The sequence below is a fragment of the Astatotilapia calliptera genome, chromosome 8, assembly GCF_964374335.1.
Source record: "Astatotilapia calliptera chromosome 8, fAstCal68.1, whole genome shotgun sequence".
Classification (NCBI taxonomy): domain Eukaryota; kingdom Metazoa; phylum Chordata; class Actinopteri; order Cichliformes; family Cichlidae; genus Astatotilapia; species Astatotilapia calliptera.
The window spans coordinates 23321021-23339197 of NC_137429.1; the positions used below are offsets into that span (position 1 = coordinate 23321021).

At 40.6% G+C, this 18177-nt stretch overlaps 1 protein-coding gene across 10 annotated transcripts in view; it reads right to left on the bottom strand.

Moving 5' to 3' along the window:
- The window catches only part of cacna1g (calcium channel, voltage-dependent, T type, alpha 1G subunit), a 221697-nt gene that overhangs the window by 135144 nt on the left and 68376 nt on the right, over nucleotides 1-18177 (bottom strand). For all 10 annotated transcript variants that reach the window (XM_080305605.1, XM_026177284.2, XM_080305606.1 and 7 more), the window contains exons 4-8: nucleotides 15726-15885; nucleotides 11632-11926; nucleotides 11019-11111; nucleotides 9695-10562; nucleotides 7841-8241 (exon numbers count right to left, since the gene is read on the bottom strand). In XM_080305605.1, the coding sequence (XP_080161731.1) occupies nucleotides 7841-8241; nucleotides 9695-10562; nucleotides 11019-11111; nucleotides 11632-11926; nucleotides 15726-15885 (1817 nt within the window). The remainder of the gene's footprint in view (nucleotides 1-7840; nucleotides 8242-9694; nucleotides 10563-11018; nucleotides 11112-11631; nucleotides 11927-15725; nucleotides 15886-18177) is intronic.

Sequence of the window (18177 nt, forward strand, 5' to 3'; positions counted from 1 at the left end):
GTGTTTAGTAAAGGAAGTAAATCTCATACTGAAAACAAAGTGTGACACTCAGTTAAAGAGCTTCTGTGCTCACAGTCTCTGTCTGCCTGACAGCAATATCCGCTTTTACTGACATCAGAGCCATGAGTAAGAAAAAAGTGTGTTTAGGGTCTGAACTTTTGCCTCACACAAGTTAGGTGTATATATTTTTGTAACATTGCCAAAGAAATCAACTGAAAAACACAGAAGATTAAGGATATGAAACAACAGAAGTTTTAATATGTTGCATTGGTTTCAATACCTTTCCACAAAATATGTCTTTTCAAAATTAAAGCATACCCATATTGATGCCCTGCTGTGGTATTTGTCCTGCGTATAGAATTATGGATAATAAACTAGTGAGAAAAATGGAAATTACAGTTAGTCTGGATCTTAAAGTGAAATCCGCAAATACAAACAAACACAGCTGCAAAGTGAAAGCATATTCTCTTCTATCTGCTCATACTTTGCATACTTTGTGATTGATGAGCACGTGCAGTGCATTTATTTCCAGCAGACACCCTGACGGGCTCTTTGAAACAGGTTGCGCTTCGAGTTGAATTCACTTTGCACGTGTGTTGTAGTCGTGTTTCGCATGTTTGCCTCTTCATCAATTATTCATCAGTGTGGTTGTTTCATCTTCATAAATTCTCAGCCAGAACTCTATAACCTCATTTGGAGACGAATTAGACACATAATATCAGCTATATATTATGTGTCTGTGTGTCTCATCTATTTACAGAACAGAAGGGGGTACCAGAAAACGGGTCAACGTGATCGATAAGCTGTCACACTCAACGCAGGTGAAGCACTTTCTTAAAGGTGTAGTTTTTCTTTCTTTCTTTTCCCCTCAAACACAAACTTTGACTTGCAAACAGCAGATGATACTATGGCAGTTCTATGATTTGTTTGGATTACATGCTATATCCATAATTATGACATCTACATTGTCAAAAAGCATCAGCCAAAAAAACATCAGATCTCAAGGAGAAATATATATAGTGATATAGTCTGGGCATGGTTTAAGGAACAAAAGAATGCCACATGATTGGATTAAAAATGAAATCCCTGAGCTCCTGGACGGTCTGAGGTGCAACCTGGAAGCATCGGATGGACCAAAGCATAATGTCCCAGGGTTGTTCTATTGAATGTATTTCAGGCAAACGTGGGGGAAAGTCAATGATTTCAATTGATCAGTTCCTTTGTCCTCTAGGAACAGTCTGCATACTCTCACCACACAAGGTGGAGCATTGTCATAGACCAGGAGGAACCCAGGACTCACCGCACTAGTGTAGGGTCTGGTGCAGTGGGTCTTGCCAATAGGTTAATGGCACTCAGGGTTGCCTAGCCTGTAGAGGTCTGTGTGTCCCTCCATGGATATGCTTCCCCAGACCATCACTGAAACCACCAACAAACTGGTCATGCTGGACAATGTAACAGACAGCATAACAATTTCCATGTATTCTCAAGACCAGAACCTTCTCTAACATGTGAAAAACAGGTCACCAGTGATGCTCCTGCCATTTCTGGTGTTCTCTGGCAAATGCCCATCGGGCTACACGGTACCAGGCAGCGCGCAACCTATTCCTCTGAGCACAAAGGAGCAGGTACTGGTCCTGTTGGTGGGTTAAGGACCTTCTATGGCCCTGTCCAGCTTTCCTAGAGGAACTGCAGGATGCAGGTATTGCCTCGCTAGCAGCCGTGACGCTAACCTTAGCCTAGATTAACAAGGGATATTTCTCATTGTTCCTTTCGTTTCTTTGTGCAGTGTATGATGCATCCACTTTGTCTGAGCCACAACCCATATATTATTGAACACATTTGTTATTTAATCTAACCAAAAGTAAATACAGAAATTCCCACCGGGAAAGGCTATTTTAATCTCTGCTCTTGGGATTTCTGTTCATCAGCCAATTTCAGTAGATACTTTCATGTTTAGAACACGTCCGTGCGGAAGCGGTTGTAGCTAATTAAATATCCAGCTAATAAAACAGCTATTTCCTCATTGGAAAAGCTTATTCTTACCATATGGAGAGTGGAGCATTCATCCTAGATTTTTGCTCAATTTTTGCTTTCCCATTTGTTTCCCAGACTTTGAGAAGGTGAAACGCCGTCTCCAGGACACCAATATTTATCAAATCTCCAAATTTCTCTGTTTACTTTCGGTCAGACTTGGAAACAAACACTTGAAATGATTCATATAAAAATCTAGATCTTGGAAAGCTTTGAGGACATTGTGGTTTTCGCCCCTCCTGCTGAGTTTTTCTGCAAACAAGGTGAAGAATGCAAATCAACCACAATTATCCATCCTTATCCACTTATCCAACTTGGGGTCACTGGGGGAATTGAAACCTACTGCAGCTGTCATAGGGTGGGAAGCAGAATACACCCTGGACAGGTCACCAATCAATCACATGGCTAATCCACAATGACTTACACATGATTGAGAAATACGTAATACACACACACACGGCAGAATTATCCTCATTTTGAAAAAAAAAAAGTATAATAATAAATATACAGACAGCAAACCACAACAACAACATAAAAGAACAAATGTGTTTGAATGTCAACAGGATGTAAAAAGAAATATTACTGAGAAGCAATGATGATGTGTTAGTGGCTGAGTCAGCGTTTCAGTTATTTTACTTATTTATTTTTGTTTGTGAAGAGAAAAATAACAAGGTGAAGCAGCCACTGTGGTTGAAAAAGAAGCCAATATATAAATGTCAAAAAGTGCAGTTCCTCTAATGGCATCACTTGACTGTTTCTTAAACATGAACTGCATTAAAGATGGAGGCAGCCACTATGACTTCACCTGCTGATGGTGAAAGGCCTTTTTGGAGTCACCATCTCGAAAGCTTCTTTTGAAGTGAAACACAACAAGCAATTTAATGGGTGGATCTGAGTGTGAGACTGAGGACTGCTTACTGATTGGTTAAACAATGGTCAACGTTTTCCTATAAGCGTTCCTAAATCTTTTTTTAAACCAGTGGTCAGCCATGCTGGCCACTAAAACAACAACAAGATTAGGGCACTTGCATCGACTTCATCTGTCTGAGGAGTACAGCCCCATAAACCTCCATGAGAAAGATCCTTCCTGGTACACGGTTTATCGTCTGTAGTTCTGTTTTCTCTAAAGTTTCCCATGCATGAGCTAATCCAACTGGTATAGCTAATAATGCCCAAGCTCTATTTGATCATCCAAAGATGCTGACATCCCAATTATGAATATACAGCTCATGACAGCTCAGTGAGACAACTGCATCCCATTTCAATAGTTCAGCTTCCCAACTGCCACTAAAGCTCATGAGCTTCAAGGATAATGCAAGACAATCCATAACTCTGTTAGACACAAAGCATGTTATCTTGTAAGATAAATGCCCTACAATAATACAGAGAAAAAAACCCAACAATCAGATCACCCCCTTAAGAGCAAGCACTTGGTAACAGTGTGAAGGAAAAACTCCCTTTTAAGAGAAAAAACGTTCGGCAGAACCAGGCTCAGGGAGGAGCAGCCAACTGCCGTGACCGGTTAGGAGTGAGGAGAGGAAGACTGGACAAAATACATGCTGTGAAAGAGAGCCAGAGATTAATAATAACTAATGATTAAATGCAGAGTCGTGTGTAAGCACATCGAGTGTGAAAAGAGGCGGGTGAAGAACAAACACTCATTGCATCATTGGACATCTAACCTACAGAGGGAAGATTTAAGGTCACCTCATCCAGCCCTACCTATAAGCTTTATCAAAAACAAAATTTGAAGGCTAACCTTAAAAGTAGAGAAATAGTTTCTGGGACAACCCGGTAATAATGAAATCCAAAAGTCCAGCCTAAAGGTAATAAATGCATAAACTAATGTTTCAGCATCACTCCGAGACAGGATGTTTCTAAATGAAATGAAACATTTCAGTGTGGATATGTTTTAAATTAACTTAAAACACTTTATTTTTTTACTTTCTAATAAATTGCACATCATGCTGACTCCAGAGTTGTTACAGGATATAATCTGAAGGTGTTTATTGCAGTTTAGACAAACCAGCAACATTTGATGAGGATATTTATGATTTTGTTTAACTGCCTCCACATGACGAGAAATTAAATAATCAGAAATATTGTCTTTTAACTTTTGCACTACAGATTGATTTGTTCAACCTCATGAAAATGCTTCATCTTCCTCCAAAATGTAATAGACAAAATATGAACTTACACAGTACTAAGTGCAGTAGGTGAAAATTCAGGAGACTTTCTGCCCGTCAAACTAGTTTTAACAGGAAAAATGGCAGCATGAGGTACACACTCAAAACTCCAGGAAGAAACTTGGCTGGAGGATGTATGGAAATTGAAAGGCAGCCTCTCCTCCATATGGACAGAGTTACAGAGGAAAAGGAGGCTTAGTGATCTTTGTGGCTATTGGATGTCGATGGGCTTACAATCAATGAAGCGTCTCACTAAAGTCTTCAGCTGCCTGTCTGGAGACTGGAGGGATCCATGTTACCCAAACTAGAAAAGAGCACTTGAGAAAGAAGTGAAAAGGTTGAAGAGGACAAAAAAAGGCAGGGGAGAGGCTGACGCAGAACAGAGAAGAAAGGAAATAAAAGAGGTGGAGGTGAACAAAAGCGAGCAAAAAGTGAAAAAGCAAAAAGAGGTTGATGGAGGCTAATAGGTCTACAGAGGAGGAAGAAAAGAGGAAGCAGTACAACCAGAATTAGAAAAAAAAAGCTATGAGCAAGAGCACGAGAGGAAAAGTCAGGAGGAAAAAAAACGATGAAGGGAAAGTAGAAACTAGAAAGCTATAAAACTTCCTGCGTGTGCGTGTGTGTCTCTGACATCTGGATATGTTTATAGGCACTGGGTCAGTGACCGAAAGTAACCCCCTAAAACCTGGCTAGGCTTCAATCTCCTACTACACACCCACACACACAGTACTTGTGTCCCTAGTGTTATATAACTTTACACCAAAACCGCACGTGCCAAAAACATAACCCAACACAATAGCCTCAAACACAATACATACCCCAAACCTGAAAGCTGCACTTGGCAAACTTCTTTATGTCCTCTATAAAAAAAATACTCATGAGAACATCAGAGGAGGAAATAAGACACCACAAGACAACTTTTTTTCCCATTTTAGTAGAAATTGAATTGTAAATCATGAACGCTAATGCAACTAATATCCAGGACTAGCATTTTGCTTTGCCAAATACCTTTTGAAATGTATTCAGTGCCTGTATGGAGTTGGCAACAAAAATAACTGAAGAAGAATGGAAACAGATGTTTAATGAGATTCATGAAGCTACCAATCTTTAATTTTGAGGGAATTTGCTTGGAAAATAAACATGACACAGTTGTTGACCCTGGAAATTACTTCTAATTATAGCAGGAGTTTAAATTCTCAACACTAGAGAAACTGTAGTGAAAGCAATGCAAATTACTGGCATAATATTTAGTCATGCAAATGATCAGAAACCAGTTTGTACAGAAGGTGTTTTTTTCTCTCATATATAAAGAGTACAGTTTGTGTGTGTGTGTGTGTGTCTATGAAAATAATAAAGCTGTACTCAGTGTATGCAACACTTTGTGTTTTTGTATTTTAATTAAATTTCTTTTTTAATGAACTTTAATATTAGCCGAAAAAAATGTGTTTATTAGTAAAGGTTTGGTAAGGCAAAAAATATCAAAACATAGATGATAGAAGTCTTGAGCAACCTCTCATGTCTTTATATTTTGCTTTAATTGGAGATTATGTATTATGTATTGGAATTTCAGGAGCGGGACCACGCCTCCAAACGCGCTCCTTCCGGTTGTCATCTATATAGGTTCCCCCCAGTTCTGCAAACTGTTCATTCTCGTTTACGTGCCCCACCCTCCCTCCCTCCTTGTTCTCAATTCTTTAACTTCTTCACTCCTATTTAGTACATGGGGATCTGCCAGGCCCAGGAGCCGTCGCCAGTCCCCTTCGAAGCCTTCTCCAAACCGCAGCTCAATTCATGTCCAAGCATTCACCTTTACCTACTAAAACGCTGTCAAACCTAAAATGAGGACGTGGGCCCAGCTAGTGAAATGCTATTTTGTTTGTTAAGCCACTTAACAATAACTCATTTAAGTAGAAAAAGGGCAGCTAACTCAAGGGATTTAACCACGCAGGTAGAGTAGTGCAGAAATGGTTGTCGCACTGTAAGGTTCTTTTCTCTCCACGGAGCAACACTGGAGCTCTGTGAGAGTGACCATTGGGTTCTTGGTCACCTCCCTGACTAAGGCCCTTCTACTTCAATTGCTTAGATTGGCTGGGTGGTCAGCTCCTGGAAGACTCCTGGTGGTTCCAAACTTCTTCCATTTAACTGATGATGGAGGCCACTGCGCTCATTTGGACTGCCAATGGTGCAGAAATTTTTCTGTACCCTTTCCCAGATCCGTGCCTCGTTACAATCCTGTCTCAGAGGTCTAACGGACAATTCCTTGGACTTCATGGCTTGGTCAACAATGGGATCTTATATAGACAGGTGTGTGCTTTACCAAATCATAACCAATCAACTGACTTTACCATAGGTGGACGCCAATCAAGTTGTAGAAACATCTGACAGATGATCAGTGGAAACAGGATGCACCTGAGCTCACTTTTGAGTGTCACAGCAAAGGCTGTGAATACTTTAAGTACATGTTATATATTTTTAATATAATTTTTTGCTTTGTCATTATGGGAAATTTGAGGTGAAAAATGAGCTGAATCCATTTTGGAATAAGACTGCAGCATGACAAAATGTGGAACAAGTGAGGCTCTGTGAATACTTTCAGGATGCACTGGGCCAGTACAAAGAACCAGTATGAGCATTTTCCTGATACCTCTTTTAAACTCTGTAACCTCAACAGAAATCAATAGACTCCACTCAGAGAAATCATCTGCAAAAGATCAAATGTTATACTGACACAGAAAAAGAGGATCAGTTACATCATTACTAATAGACACAACAGTATCAATGCCAATAAAAGTCTGCAGTACAACTGCATTAATATAAATACACACAGTTGGTTGGAGCTGTGACAAAGCACTTTATGTGCTGCATATTTGACAATGAAAAGATTGACTGTAACTTAATTAACAGACAGCTTAAGAATAAGCTTAAAGAATGACTAAGCTCAGTGTGACCACTCATTGCGTTCAGCAGATATCCTTTGTTTTTCCTCACAGAAACTTAAAACAGACTGGATTCACACCTGGGCAACATCTGATCATACTGAATGTCAGACCATATCCAGATGTGGTCTTCCGAGCATGTTGGATGTATTTACACCTTACATTAGCATCCATTATTCGTAATCCAGACTAGCTATCGCTAGCGCATGTTGCATGTGAATATCAGGTGTGAATTGGGTCAAAGAGACAGCAGCGCAGGGATAAAAACAACCAAACAGCAGATTGAGAGGGAAAGAGTGAGAACATCTGACGTCAGATGTTGCTGGGCCTTCCCTACCCGTTAAATCACCCCTTTACTTTCCTCCCTCTCTCACTCTGTCTCTTTCCGTTTTCTCTCTCACATGGCTGTAATTATGCTCATGTAAACAAATGAGACCAGAGAGAGACATCAGGAATTCCAGTTGGGCCTGTGGGAGCGGTGTTGCTTGCAAAATCGCACAGAATGACACACGCACACACAGAGGATGTACAAGTCAAACTAATACTCTCCTACAATCGTTCTCTATCTGCGTGACTATATGCATCAGGATACTTCACATTTCCACAGAGAAATTTTTCAAGGCATTTGAATATCACAGCACAGCAACTGCACATCCTTTTGTTGAAGAGAAAAACACATTAACTAACCTGCTCATGGTACTCGATTCCCATGCTCAGAGTATTGATCAGAATCGCAATCATAATCCCTCGGCCAAAGTACTTGCTGTCCACGATCTTCCGGAAAGTGTCGCACACCAACCTCCAGAAGTGAACAACCTTGGCGGCCGTTTTCCCCAGCCTCTGGTGCTTCTTTTTGGGCTGCCGGCTGTCTCTTCTGTCCCTGTGGTGGAGGTCCTGAGTGAACTCGTATACCCCATCACTGTCTGAGTCTCCAGGTGTCTCGTTGCCCTCGGTCCCGCCCTCCGATTCGTTGGCCAGGGCCTTGGCGCAGTAGGGGCAGCTCTCAGGGTCTAGTGTCAAAGCGGCCGTGTCCATGGCGCTGCTGGTGGTGCTGAGGTCACGGGCTGACAGCTGGCAGGAGAGCTGGGCTGCAATGGAGTAAAAAAGGTCAGATGGAGAAGCTGAGGCAGAGAGAAGGGTACTGCGGTGGAATCAGCATGATTTTGATAAATTACTTAAATTAAGTGGTTTGGACAAATTGTCAGATCCAATGAAAGAGATCGGTTGTGAATGGGAGCATTTTTAGACAGTTGCGTGTGTATCAGGAAAAGTGTGTTTGACGGTGATGGGCAGTGTGTCTGTTGTATGACTAATGCCTCGTCTCTACAGATTCTCTGGCCGCTAGCCAGCCTTTTTCCACCACCTGTACAACCCGAAGAGACCTTAACTGACTTTTGTTTGGCCTAAGACATTTTTTAAAAGTTGACCAAGAGGCAAAAAAAGTTGGCTGGACATGAGGCATTAACATTTATTGACTCTAATTAGCACTCTATCTGCTTGTCATGAAAAGAGCAAAAATCTCTTTCTGGACAGTGTTGTAGCTCGAGGCTTAGTCAGAACAAATCAATACTGCACAGCGCCAAATACATGATTGTAGTTAAAGGAACACAACCACTGGTGTGTTACATCATTTCCTTCAACACCAATATGGAAATTAGCATGGGCTGAGTAAATGAGATAGCAGTGTTTCCCACACAAAGAGTCTTCTCGGGCAGGCTTTCCAGGTATATGAATGGCACCCCAACTACAGTATGTGATGATTAATTTTAGCATATTTTGAATTCTTTCTATCTGTCTGAGAAAACAATGTCATCTGTGATCGATTTACTGCTGGACCATTCCCTGACTCTTATTTTGTTCACTTGCTTGCTAGTCCTGGCCTTTCATGTTTTCTCTGCCAGCTGGCTCCCCGGCCAGGTTACTGTTGTCCTCCAAATCGTTCAGCTGCTACCCCAAAAGGGATCTTATCCATAGCCAGACATACTCCAACTTCACTATCATGGCCTACAGCTGGCAATTGTAGACTTTGTTCTGGTCTGGAGGACCACTGCAAACAGGATGGCCTCTCTAAATACAACCTGCACGTCGACAACTGGTTTGTGTGCAGCCATGCCGAACTCAGAGGGTGCAGAGCAGAAGGGCTACCATTTACCAGCTGCAAAACATGATGGTTTAGTTCAACCGTGTGAGACCTTGGGATCATATCAACTCTCTGTGGATATCAGCTGAGTGGCATCACGGACCGCCACAATAGCAACCTGTCCAGTGAGCCAGGTTGTAGGGAAAACACATGAAGCACCTGGGTTAAGCAGTTAGCAGTAACTAAACTGTCAAAATAAGAGTGAGAAGATTATCCACGAGTAAATTAATTGGAAAATTAAATCATATCAAATCTAATCACTTGTACTTGGTCAGCCAGTCATATATCAGGGTAGCTCACTCAAGTAAATCTAAACCTGTGGATATTCTATTTTTTTCTCCTATTCAGCTCAGCTAACACACAAAAATGTATCTGCATCTGCTGCCTCATTGTGTGTCTACCTGTTGGACTGAGCGGGTCTACCAGACTCGATGGCCTTCTGTCCTGGGGCATTGGTGGAATATTAAGGTTGATGTTCGTCAGGGTGCTAGCTGCAATGCTCCCTCTTCTAGACTCGGCGAGAGCCCGAGCTTGAAGGGTGGGGTAGTTCTTAGGGCCTGGAGCAGCAAAGGGCACAGAGTTCCTCTTAATGGCCCTGGACTTGGGAGCCGGAGCCAAGGAGAAGAAGCCTGGAGCAAATCCAGAGTTGGTGTTGAAAATGCTGCAAACTGAGGATGAATCAGCAGCAGGACTGGACAAAATCGCAAGGTTCATATCAGAAGTTGCTGCTGTCACTGAAGAGGGTAGCGCCACGGCAAGATGCCCACTTCCAGTGTTTGCTATGAGAGTTCCCCCGTTGTTGTTATGAGCCCCACCTTCTGCCTCCCTACTGTCCAAACATCTGGTGCTCCCTCCTCCCCTCACACTACCATTCCCTAGATGGTAGTGGTGGTGGTGCTGGTGATGATGATGCATTATGTGGTGAACTGACACAGACCCCTGCCTGGAGGTCTTTCTCCTTCTCCTCTGGCTGTGGCTGCGTTGGATATCTGTGGCTGGGGGCGAGGCAGCAATGTGGAGCCCAGCACGACGGGCCAAGAGCCTGCAGATATGGGCCACTTGCTTGGCCCCCTTGCGGATGATGTGAACCAAGTACTTGAGGAGCTCGTCATAGCAGGAGCCTGGCTCGGATAGGGATGCCAGAGTGCTGGCGTTGGACATGAAGCGCACTCGTTGTTCCTTCATCAGCTGGCTCTCCCTCTGCTTGGTCTCTGAGAACTGAGTGGCAATGACCACCAGGCACAGGTTGATCATGAAGAACGAGCCAATCTAAGGGGAAAGAAAGAGAGATGATATTGTTACTGAGGTCTGAAGAATGAAGACTACAGAGAGAACGTTGTTTGAAAGATGTGTTGACCCAGGTAGTTGTTAGCATTAGCAATTAGCTCTGCTAATCTGAATAATTCAGCTGGACCTCTACTTAATGTTATGCTGTTGGGGCTTTTTCAGTTATGTTACATACTATGTTACTTAGCATCTGTCTACACTTGTACAGTTTGTGGATAGAGATTACCAAGCTTGGTAACCATTAGCTAATATCTTAGCACCCCACCCTCTTGTCCAAATATGCTAGCAGCTGCAAAAATTTTAATATTGAGGCTTAAACCATTGGGTCATATCACAGTATTTATGTCCATCTTGTGTACAGCCTACATTCACACATGATCGGTGGATGCTCACACCCCCAGTTGACCCTCTTCTTCAGTCGTGTGCAGATATACTTACAATGATGAGCAGGATGAAGTAGATGAAGTTGTAGAAGGAGTGAGCATCCATCACAAAGTACATGATGTCCACCCAGCCTTCCAGGGTAATCACCTAAAAATGAACACCAGGAGTTAAGTACATACAAACATAAAAAAAAAAATTGAAAGAAGAAACCAAATAAAGAATGGAATTTAAAAATAGAAATTGAAAGAGGACATATTTCCCAGTGCTATAAAAACCAGGACTCAGCATAAGAGTAATCCTCCAACATTTATGTTGTTTGTTTTACCCCATGCAGGCTGAACATCTTCAGTCTGGCTCTCTAAAAATACCCGTCCCCCAGCAAGACAACTATGACTGAATACTCTAACAAAATGTTATTCAGATGATGTGAAGATAGCAAAGAAATGGTGTGGAAAAAATAAGCTGCAGTCTGATTGTGCGATGTTGGTGACCTGCTAATCCTCTAAGCCCTCTTTCTCTGATAGACTAGCCCAGGGGTAATTAGGCTCCATTTCTCCCTCTTCATCTCCATTTTGGATTACAGGATTGTGCATGGGCCAAATCGTACTGTATGTTGCCACTGCAGAAAAACTATTTTGGTATCTTCAAATCCGACCATTTGTCCTACCTGAAAGATGGCGATCCAAGCATAGCAGATGTTATCAAAGTTGATGGCTCCCTTGAAGGGGTTGATCAGACCAGCAGAGCAGTTGGTATAATACTGGTTCCAGTTGACGCAGGTGGTGTTGTCAGTGCTGTTATAAGAGTCAATATCCAGGGTGCACTCCAGGCCCCCCTCCTCATACAGCTTGGGAATCGAGCTACAGTCCCTCATGCCGTTGTCTCGGGGTTGAGAGCAGATGAAGGGGTTCTCGTCGTCGTTTTCAGTGTGGTAGTACTTTCCCAGCTCCAAAGACAGAGGGCTTGCATGAGGAAGAAGGGGAAATATTAGTATGGACTTCAGATTGCATTAACTCACAGAAAAATCAGGACTAAATTAAAATGGCAGTGAGTTGGCCAAAAGACCCCGCAACATCAGACAGACCCCAACAAAACCCCAGCAATTAAATAATCCAGAATCAGGGTCAGGGAGCTGCAGCTATCTGGTGCAACCAGTTGGGAATGAAGGGAAAGACAAGAGAGCATATTTTAATAATCACTAATGTTGGTTAAACTTCTATATGCAATAGTGATTTATAAGTATATGGAGAGCAAAAAGAGCTGAGTGAAAAAGAAACAGTGATGAGAAGCATTCAGGCTTTGCAGCATAACTAGGATATGTACATCTGATCCAGCCCTAACTATAAACTATAAATAAGCAAACCACAAGAAACCCTACAATTTGAGAGTGATGTGTCAAATTTGGATGTTATGGTACTATTAGATTTTTAAAATACAACGGGGCTTGATTATTCAAATCCTTGTATATGAGGAGAAGGATTTCAAAGTCTGTTCTGGATTTAACAGGGAGTCAGTGATGCCCATGTTCCTAATATGGGCAGAATATACCCTTTACTCTCACTGTTAATACTCTTACTGCAGCATTCTGAATCAGCAAAATGGTTCTTAGAGAGACTTTAGAATGACCCGATAATAATGAATTACAATAGTCCATCCTAAAAGTGATAAATCCATCAACTAGTCTTTCAGCATCACTCTGAAACTAGATTTCTTTTTAGATTAAAATATATGTGCAAATGAATAAAGGAAGTCCTACATAGTTGTTTAACATGCGCACTGAAGGACATATCCTGCTCAAACATAACAGATTTCCTCAAGTTTACTGAAGGCTAAAGTAATGCCATCGAGAGTAAGTACCTGGTCAGATGCCATGTTTCTAAGAGGGCCGAGTACAATAACCCCAGTTTTGTCCAAATTTAGAAGTGTTGGCACACAGCATTGAGGATAATAACACTGGAGGAATTGCTTCCATAAACTCAGTTACAGCACTTTCAGAAAGACTATTGTATTATCTACTGTATTTAAATGTATTTCCCAGTGCAGTGTAATTAAATTACAATTATGTGTTTAAATTACACTCTGAGTTGGGTTATATTCACTCTGAAAAAACCCAATAAAGTGTAATAATTTAATGAATCTGTGTCAAGGCTGTCAGCATCAGCGTCTACATGAATGTTAAAGTTACCCAATATTATTCATTTATCTGAACTTAACACTAAATCTAATAAAAGATAAGACAGGTCGATCATATATAAAATAGACAGACATATAGGGTTGTAGAAACAATACTACAAAAGTACTGCAATTAGAAAGAATCACATATTTTAGTCAAAAATGCAACTATTTTTATTAATAAGAGTAAAACCATGTTTTTTTTCTTCTTTCAAAAGTTAGAAAATCTCATACTAAATGACTGGACCTCAAAAAGTGAGGCAAATAAGATATATATAAATTATAAATGATTCCGAAAGAATTATCATCTTAAAAGTAATGCATAAATTTGAGCAGCTGCATGTTGCAAAACAGCCTGACGAAATATCTCAGGTTAAATATGTGACCTTGAATGTTTCCAAGAAAAAAAAAAGTCCAGAGATGTCTTTCCTCAGGAAATAGTCTTTTTCACATGTATTCAACTGCAGCCTGCATTTATTGTCATAATTGGCGGGACATTTCTAATTTTCCTAATGGTGTTCCTTTTGGACTTTATTATAAACCCAGCACAATTTTAAGTGGATCAACTTCAAAATCCCAAAGTCTGCAGGTTTTAAATCCATGCAAACACTACAGCAGCTGATTCCACTGATTAACACTCATGCAAACAGATTGGAGTAAATAATCAGTGAAGCTAGCTTTAATTGTGTTTGAAATATCCAGGGCCAAATACCCAGGGAGAACCCAGTGTGCACTGGATGAGTTGGATATACAAGAGAATTTGCCTGCTATAACACATCTTGGCATATCTGTTGCAGAACACTCGCCTGTCTGGAATAACTGGTGTGTGTCTGGTGACTCTGTAGTATCTGGCTCATCTGTCAACACACATTCAGTTTTATTAATTGCACTGTAGCATCACATGTTTTGTGTGACTACATATCCACTTATCCACACTCTCTTATTTATATATTCTTAAAATCTGTTTCCCACTTTGGGATGATCTACAGGAGCACTTATTGCTCTGATGAGCTCAGTATGTTGTTCGGTCGATTTATCACACCCTGACATGACGCACGGGTCCACTTCAATAGTCTCGATCATACTAATAAAGAGTTACTGTCAACCAAGCTAACAGCCTGTGCCGAAGCACTAAAATATGTATCAGTGATATGCATTCAAGAGAAATGGATGCAAGCATTAAAACAGTTATGTTTATGACTTTGGACATTAAAAAAATGACTCGGCTTAGGTGCCATTTTTCTATTGCAATGATAATGATTTTCAAGGTACAAGAGGAATGTCTAAAAATTGACAATGATGATGAGAAAACGAGAAAGAGACAGAGGGAAAAAATGCCTGCATAGCAAAGCCATTATGCATGAACTTCAATTATAGCTGTGAGGAGTTATACATCGAGAGGGAACGATGAGGGCAGGAAGATACAGGGAATATGAATAAGTCATTGGTTTCCATGTTCTATATGCCTGGTTCACATGACGTCTTTCTCATTATTCCCAGGCTTGTCTATCCCATTCATCAATGTGATGAGACTCTGTGATCACAGACCTTTTGGCGTAGTTTAGGGTGCTCAGTCAAAGTTCACTCCCCAGATTGACTTCGATCTGCTGCAGAATTATGCTGCAGCAATAGCATCACTTTTCAAGAAAAATAATAAATACATAAAAAAATCCTTCCAGCTTGTGGACCTTTAAATTATTGAGAGAAAGTGGTTAACATGAACCACAGGGTTTAAATCAGCAACACTCACCTCATTTCTTCCATTCTCTACAAATCTAGACAGATAAGAGGTTGGGAATACTGACGACTGATAGCTCTTTCTTGTTGAGTATAAATATCCATTATTAACCTGTAAATAACTGATTATTAATCTGTATCGTTTACGATTTGTTTCGATCAATTTAAAATATTCATATTAAATATTTTAGTGTCTATTGATGTTAATTTTGCAGATTGAAAAATGAGATCTGTCTATTAAAGATTTAATAGAAAGCTTGGCTATTTGTCTGGGTCAAAACTATTCATTTTTTAACAATTAATTGTACTACTACTGTGACATTTGCATAATAAGAGTTGGTGGTTTAAATTCTTAATTGTGCTAATGCAAGTGTGGCTGCATAAAGTCTACTAGCAGTCAATTAGTTACACTTCTTGTTCTCACTATAGTCTCATCTTTGCATGTAGTTGAACAATTTTCAGCCTGTAGAAGGAGGATATATCATTACCATTTTTAGCTAGCTAAAAGGGCTTATTTGGCACTGAAGGTAAAGTAAAATCTAATGCAGGTTGTGGTATTGTTCTCTATACAGGAATTGTTTGATTGTTGGTTTTCTCTGCATTACTGTAGAGTCTTTTCCTTAACAACACAAAATGCCTTTAAGCGACTGTTGCTGTGATTTGGCACTATATAAATACAATTTCATTGAATGGAATTTGGACAAGAAAGCACCAAATGTGTCGAACACCTTGAGAGAACCGTTGTTGTGATTTTGTGCTATATAAATGAAATTTAACTGAATTAAATAGAACTGAATTGAATATAGACAATGCATACATGAGTACAGTAGAGATGGAAAGCATGGTACTCACAAGGAGAAGTTGTCTTCGACGAAGCAGCGGTTTCTGAGCAGGCCAGACCACAGCTGGACACCCACTATGCCAAATATGAAGAAGACGAAGAAGCACAGCAGCAGTACATTACCCAGCATAGGCAAGGTGTCCAGCAGCAGGGTCACAAGGATACGCATACCTGAGAGAAGAGACAAAGCAAAGGTCAAACATCTGTGCAGCACACAGTAGATCCATATAGCTGCATTGTGTGGATCAGGTCTGTTTGAATGGAGAATCCAAGCACTTTCAGTTAAAGAGGCACTGCAGAACGTTTTTCATCGCTGCATATATCCTAGTCAAACAAGTACCATTCACACTAAATGCTGCATAAATCCTGTTTTAACAGACCTGCAGGGACAAGTGCAAAATTTTGTGTTTTATTCATCTGATGAAATGACACACTTTCCAGCAGATGCCGAAGTAGCTTTTTTCAGTTTAATGAAAATGAAACAAAAATGATGAATCACAGAAATAACAGCCTGTTACATGTCATAATCTAGTAAATATAGCCGCTCTGCGCTTTATGTTTTATACTACCAAAACAGGGCTTATTAAAGGACTGTCAAAACACGGTCATTCATTTTAGGAGACGAAGTACAGTGCTGTGGGTCACTCGTAAACAATATGGGGCCCTTGACAAACAGAAATGATTCAGTGTGTCAGTTTCTCAGGATGAAATTTTTCGCCAGTAAAAAGGTTTTCAGGAAATTGAAATGAACAACTGTAGACCGCCATGTATAGCAGAATTTAATTTTGCCCATCCATTTTTTTAATATATAAAGCACTGCTAATAATGACTTATAAATGGCATGTTGCACTGACAGGACCGATAGCTTTTGTTTTAGTTTTTAGGCTTTTTCCACATTTTTGATGTGAAAAACATAAAGAACTGGGATGGAGGTGGGTTGCAAAGAGGCTTGCAGGTGTACAGCAATGTTGGGCAAGCTAAAGCAGCCAATAACTCTTGTTAGAGTTTCCATACAAAGGTATCAGCAGAGCCAGATTGATCTTGTTCTGCCTGAACTGACTCTATGCTCAACAAAATTAACATCATGCAGTTTGACACATAGCTAGCTACTGCCTTTTTATTCCACACATTGTTTATGTTTGCTTTTTTGACAGAATCTAATCACTACATGGCCCACAGTACAACTCGAACACAACGTCTGTTCACAGTAGTATCCGATGATTGTTAATAAAACACTAACTAGGCATTATAGACACTAATATATAGTGTATACACACTACAGTAAGCCCTAATTGGTCCAACACCAGATTGCCAATGTGACAGTGACAATGTCTTTCCAAATTTAGCGAGATGCTATTTAGAAGTGGTGCAAACCAACAGCATGTATTGATCATCAGTGAAATATGTCAAAGTTTCTGCTGCTGAAAAGTACTGTAAGTGCTATAACTGTCCACGATGACACTGGTGTAGCAAAAATCCAAAGTGACATCCCAGTCAGAGCCCCGGACGGCATAAATGCTTAGTAGTTACTAGAAACCTGTCATTTCACTGTGTTGGTGTGCTTAGCAACACCCTTTTAAAATAATGTTTAAAAATATATTTGGAGAAGACACAATGGTACTGAGTCAAGCGGAAGTAGTTAGCAGTCTGTGAAAGTACCAGCAGGACTCCTACAGTTTGTTCTGAATTAAAGCCACAGTAAAAGACCTGCTTTATTGCCTTTCATACAGTACATCTCTAAATCTGTCTGCTCTGGACAGTGTTCCCTCATGTTTCTGACAACACACACACTTCCTACCGCCTACACACTCCCTCTGCTAACTCTGGCTCTGTCCCTCAGATTTTGATTTGATTTTCACATTGATTTTCTCACTAGCTGTATACTATCCAACCATCTGTTAATCTATCTTACCTAACCTTGTTCAGTTCTCTCTTGTTTTTGCCAATGTGTAATCTCTATTCTCCATCACACTGCTTTGGTTTCCCCTTTTCCCCTCTGTGTCTTTAGTTCCACCTCTGCCTGCCCATCTCTCTGTCTCTCTCTCTCCTTCTCTGGCTGTGTTTTTGAGTCAGGCGTTAATAATGAGGATCATTTTCCTGATCAGGGGTTTTCTGGGTAATTGGATAGGCCGAATCGAAGCCTGCCATTGCAATGGCAGAACTCATTTGATGGCACTGAGGAACAGAGGGCAGAAGGGAAGGACACTGAGTCAATGGAAAGGGCACGAAATAGGCAGAGGGTGGGAAAACGAGATATATGAAATCAAAGGGTTATCTGGTCCCATTAAAAGAAACCAAGGCACTGAGCTCATTAGTTTATTTGGGGGATGCTTTCAAAAGGGCAGGTGCGGATTTGATAAAAGAAAATGTTACAATTTGTTTACTTATAGACACCCTGTAAAAACATGCTAATTTTAAGACTTTTAAAACATTTTGGTATCATTTTGAATGAAATTGTACCAA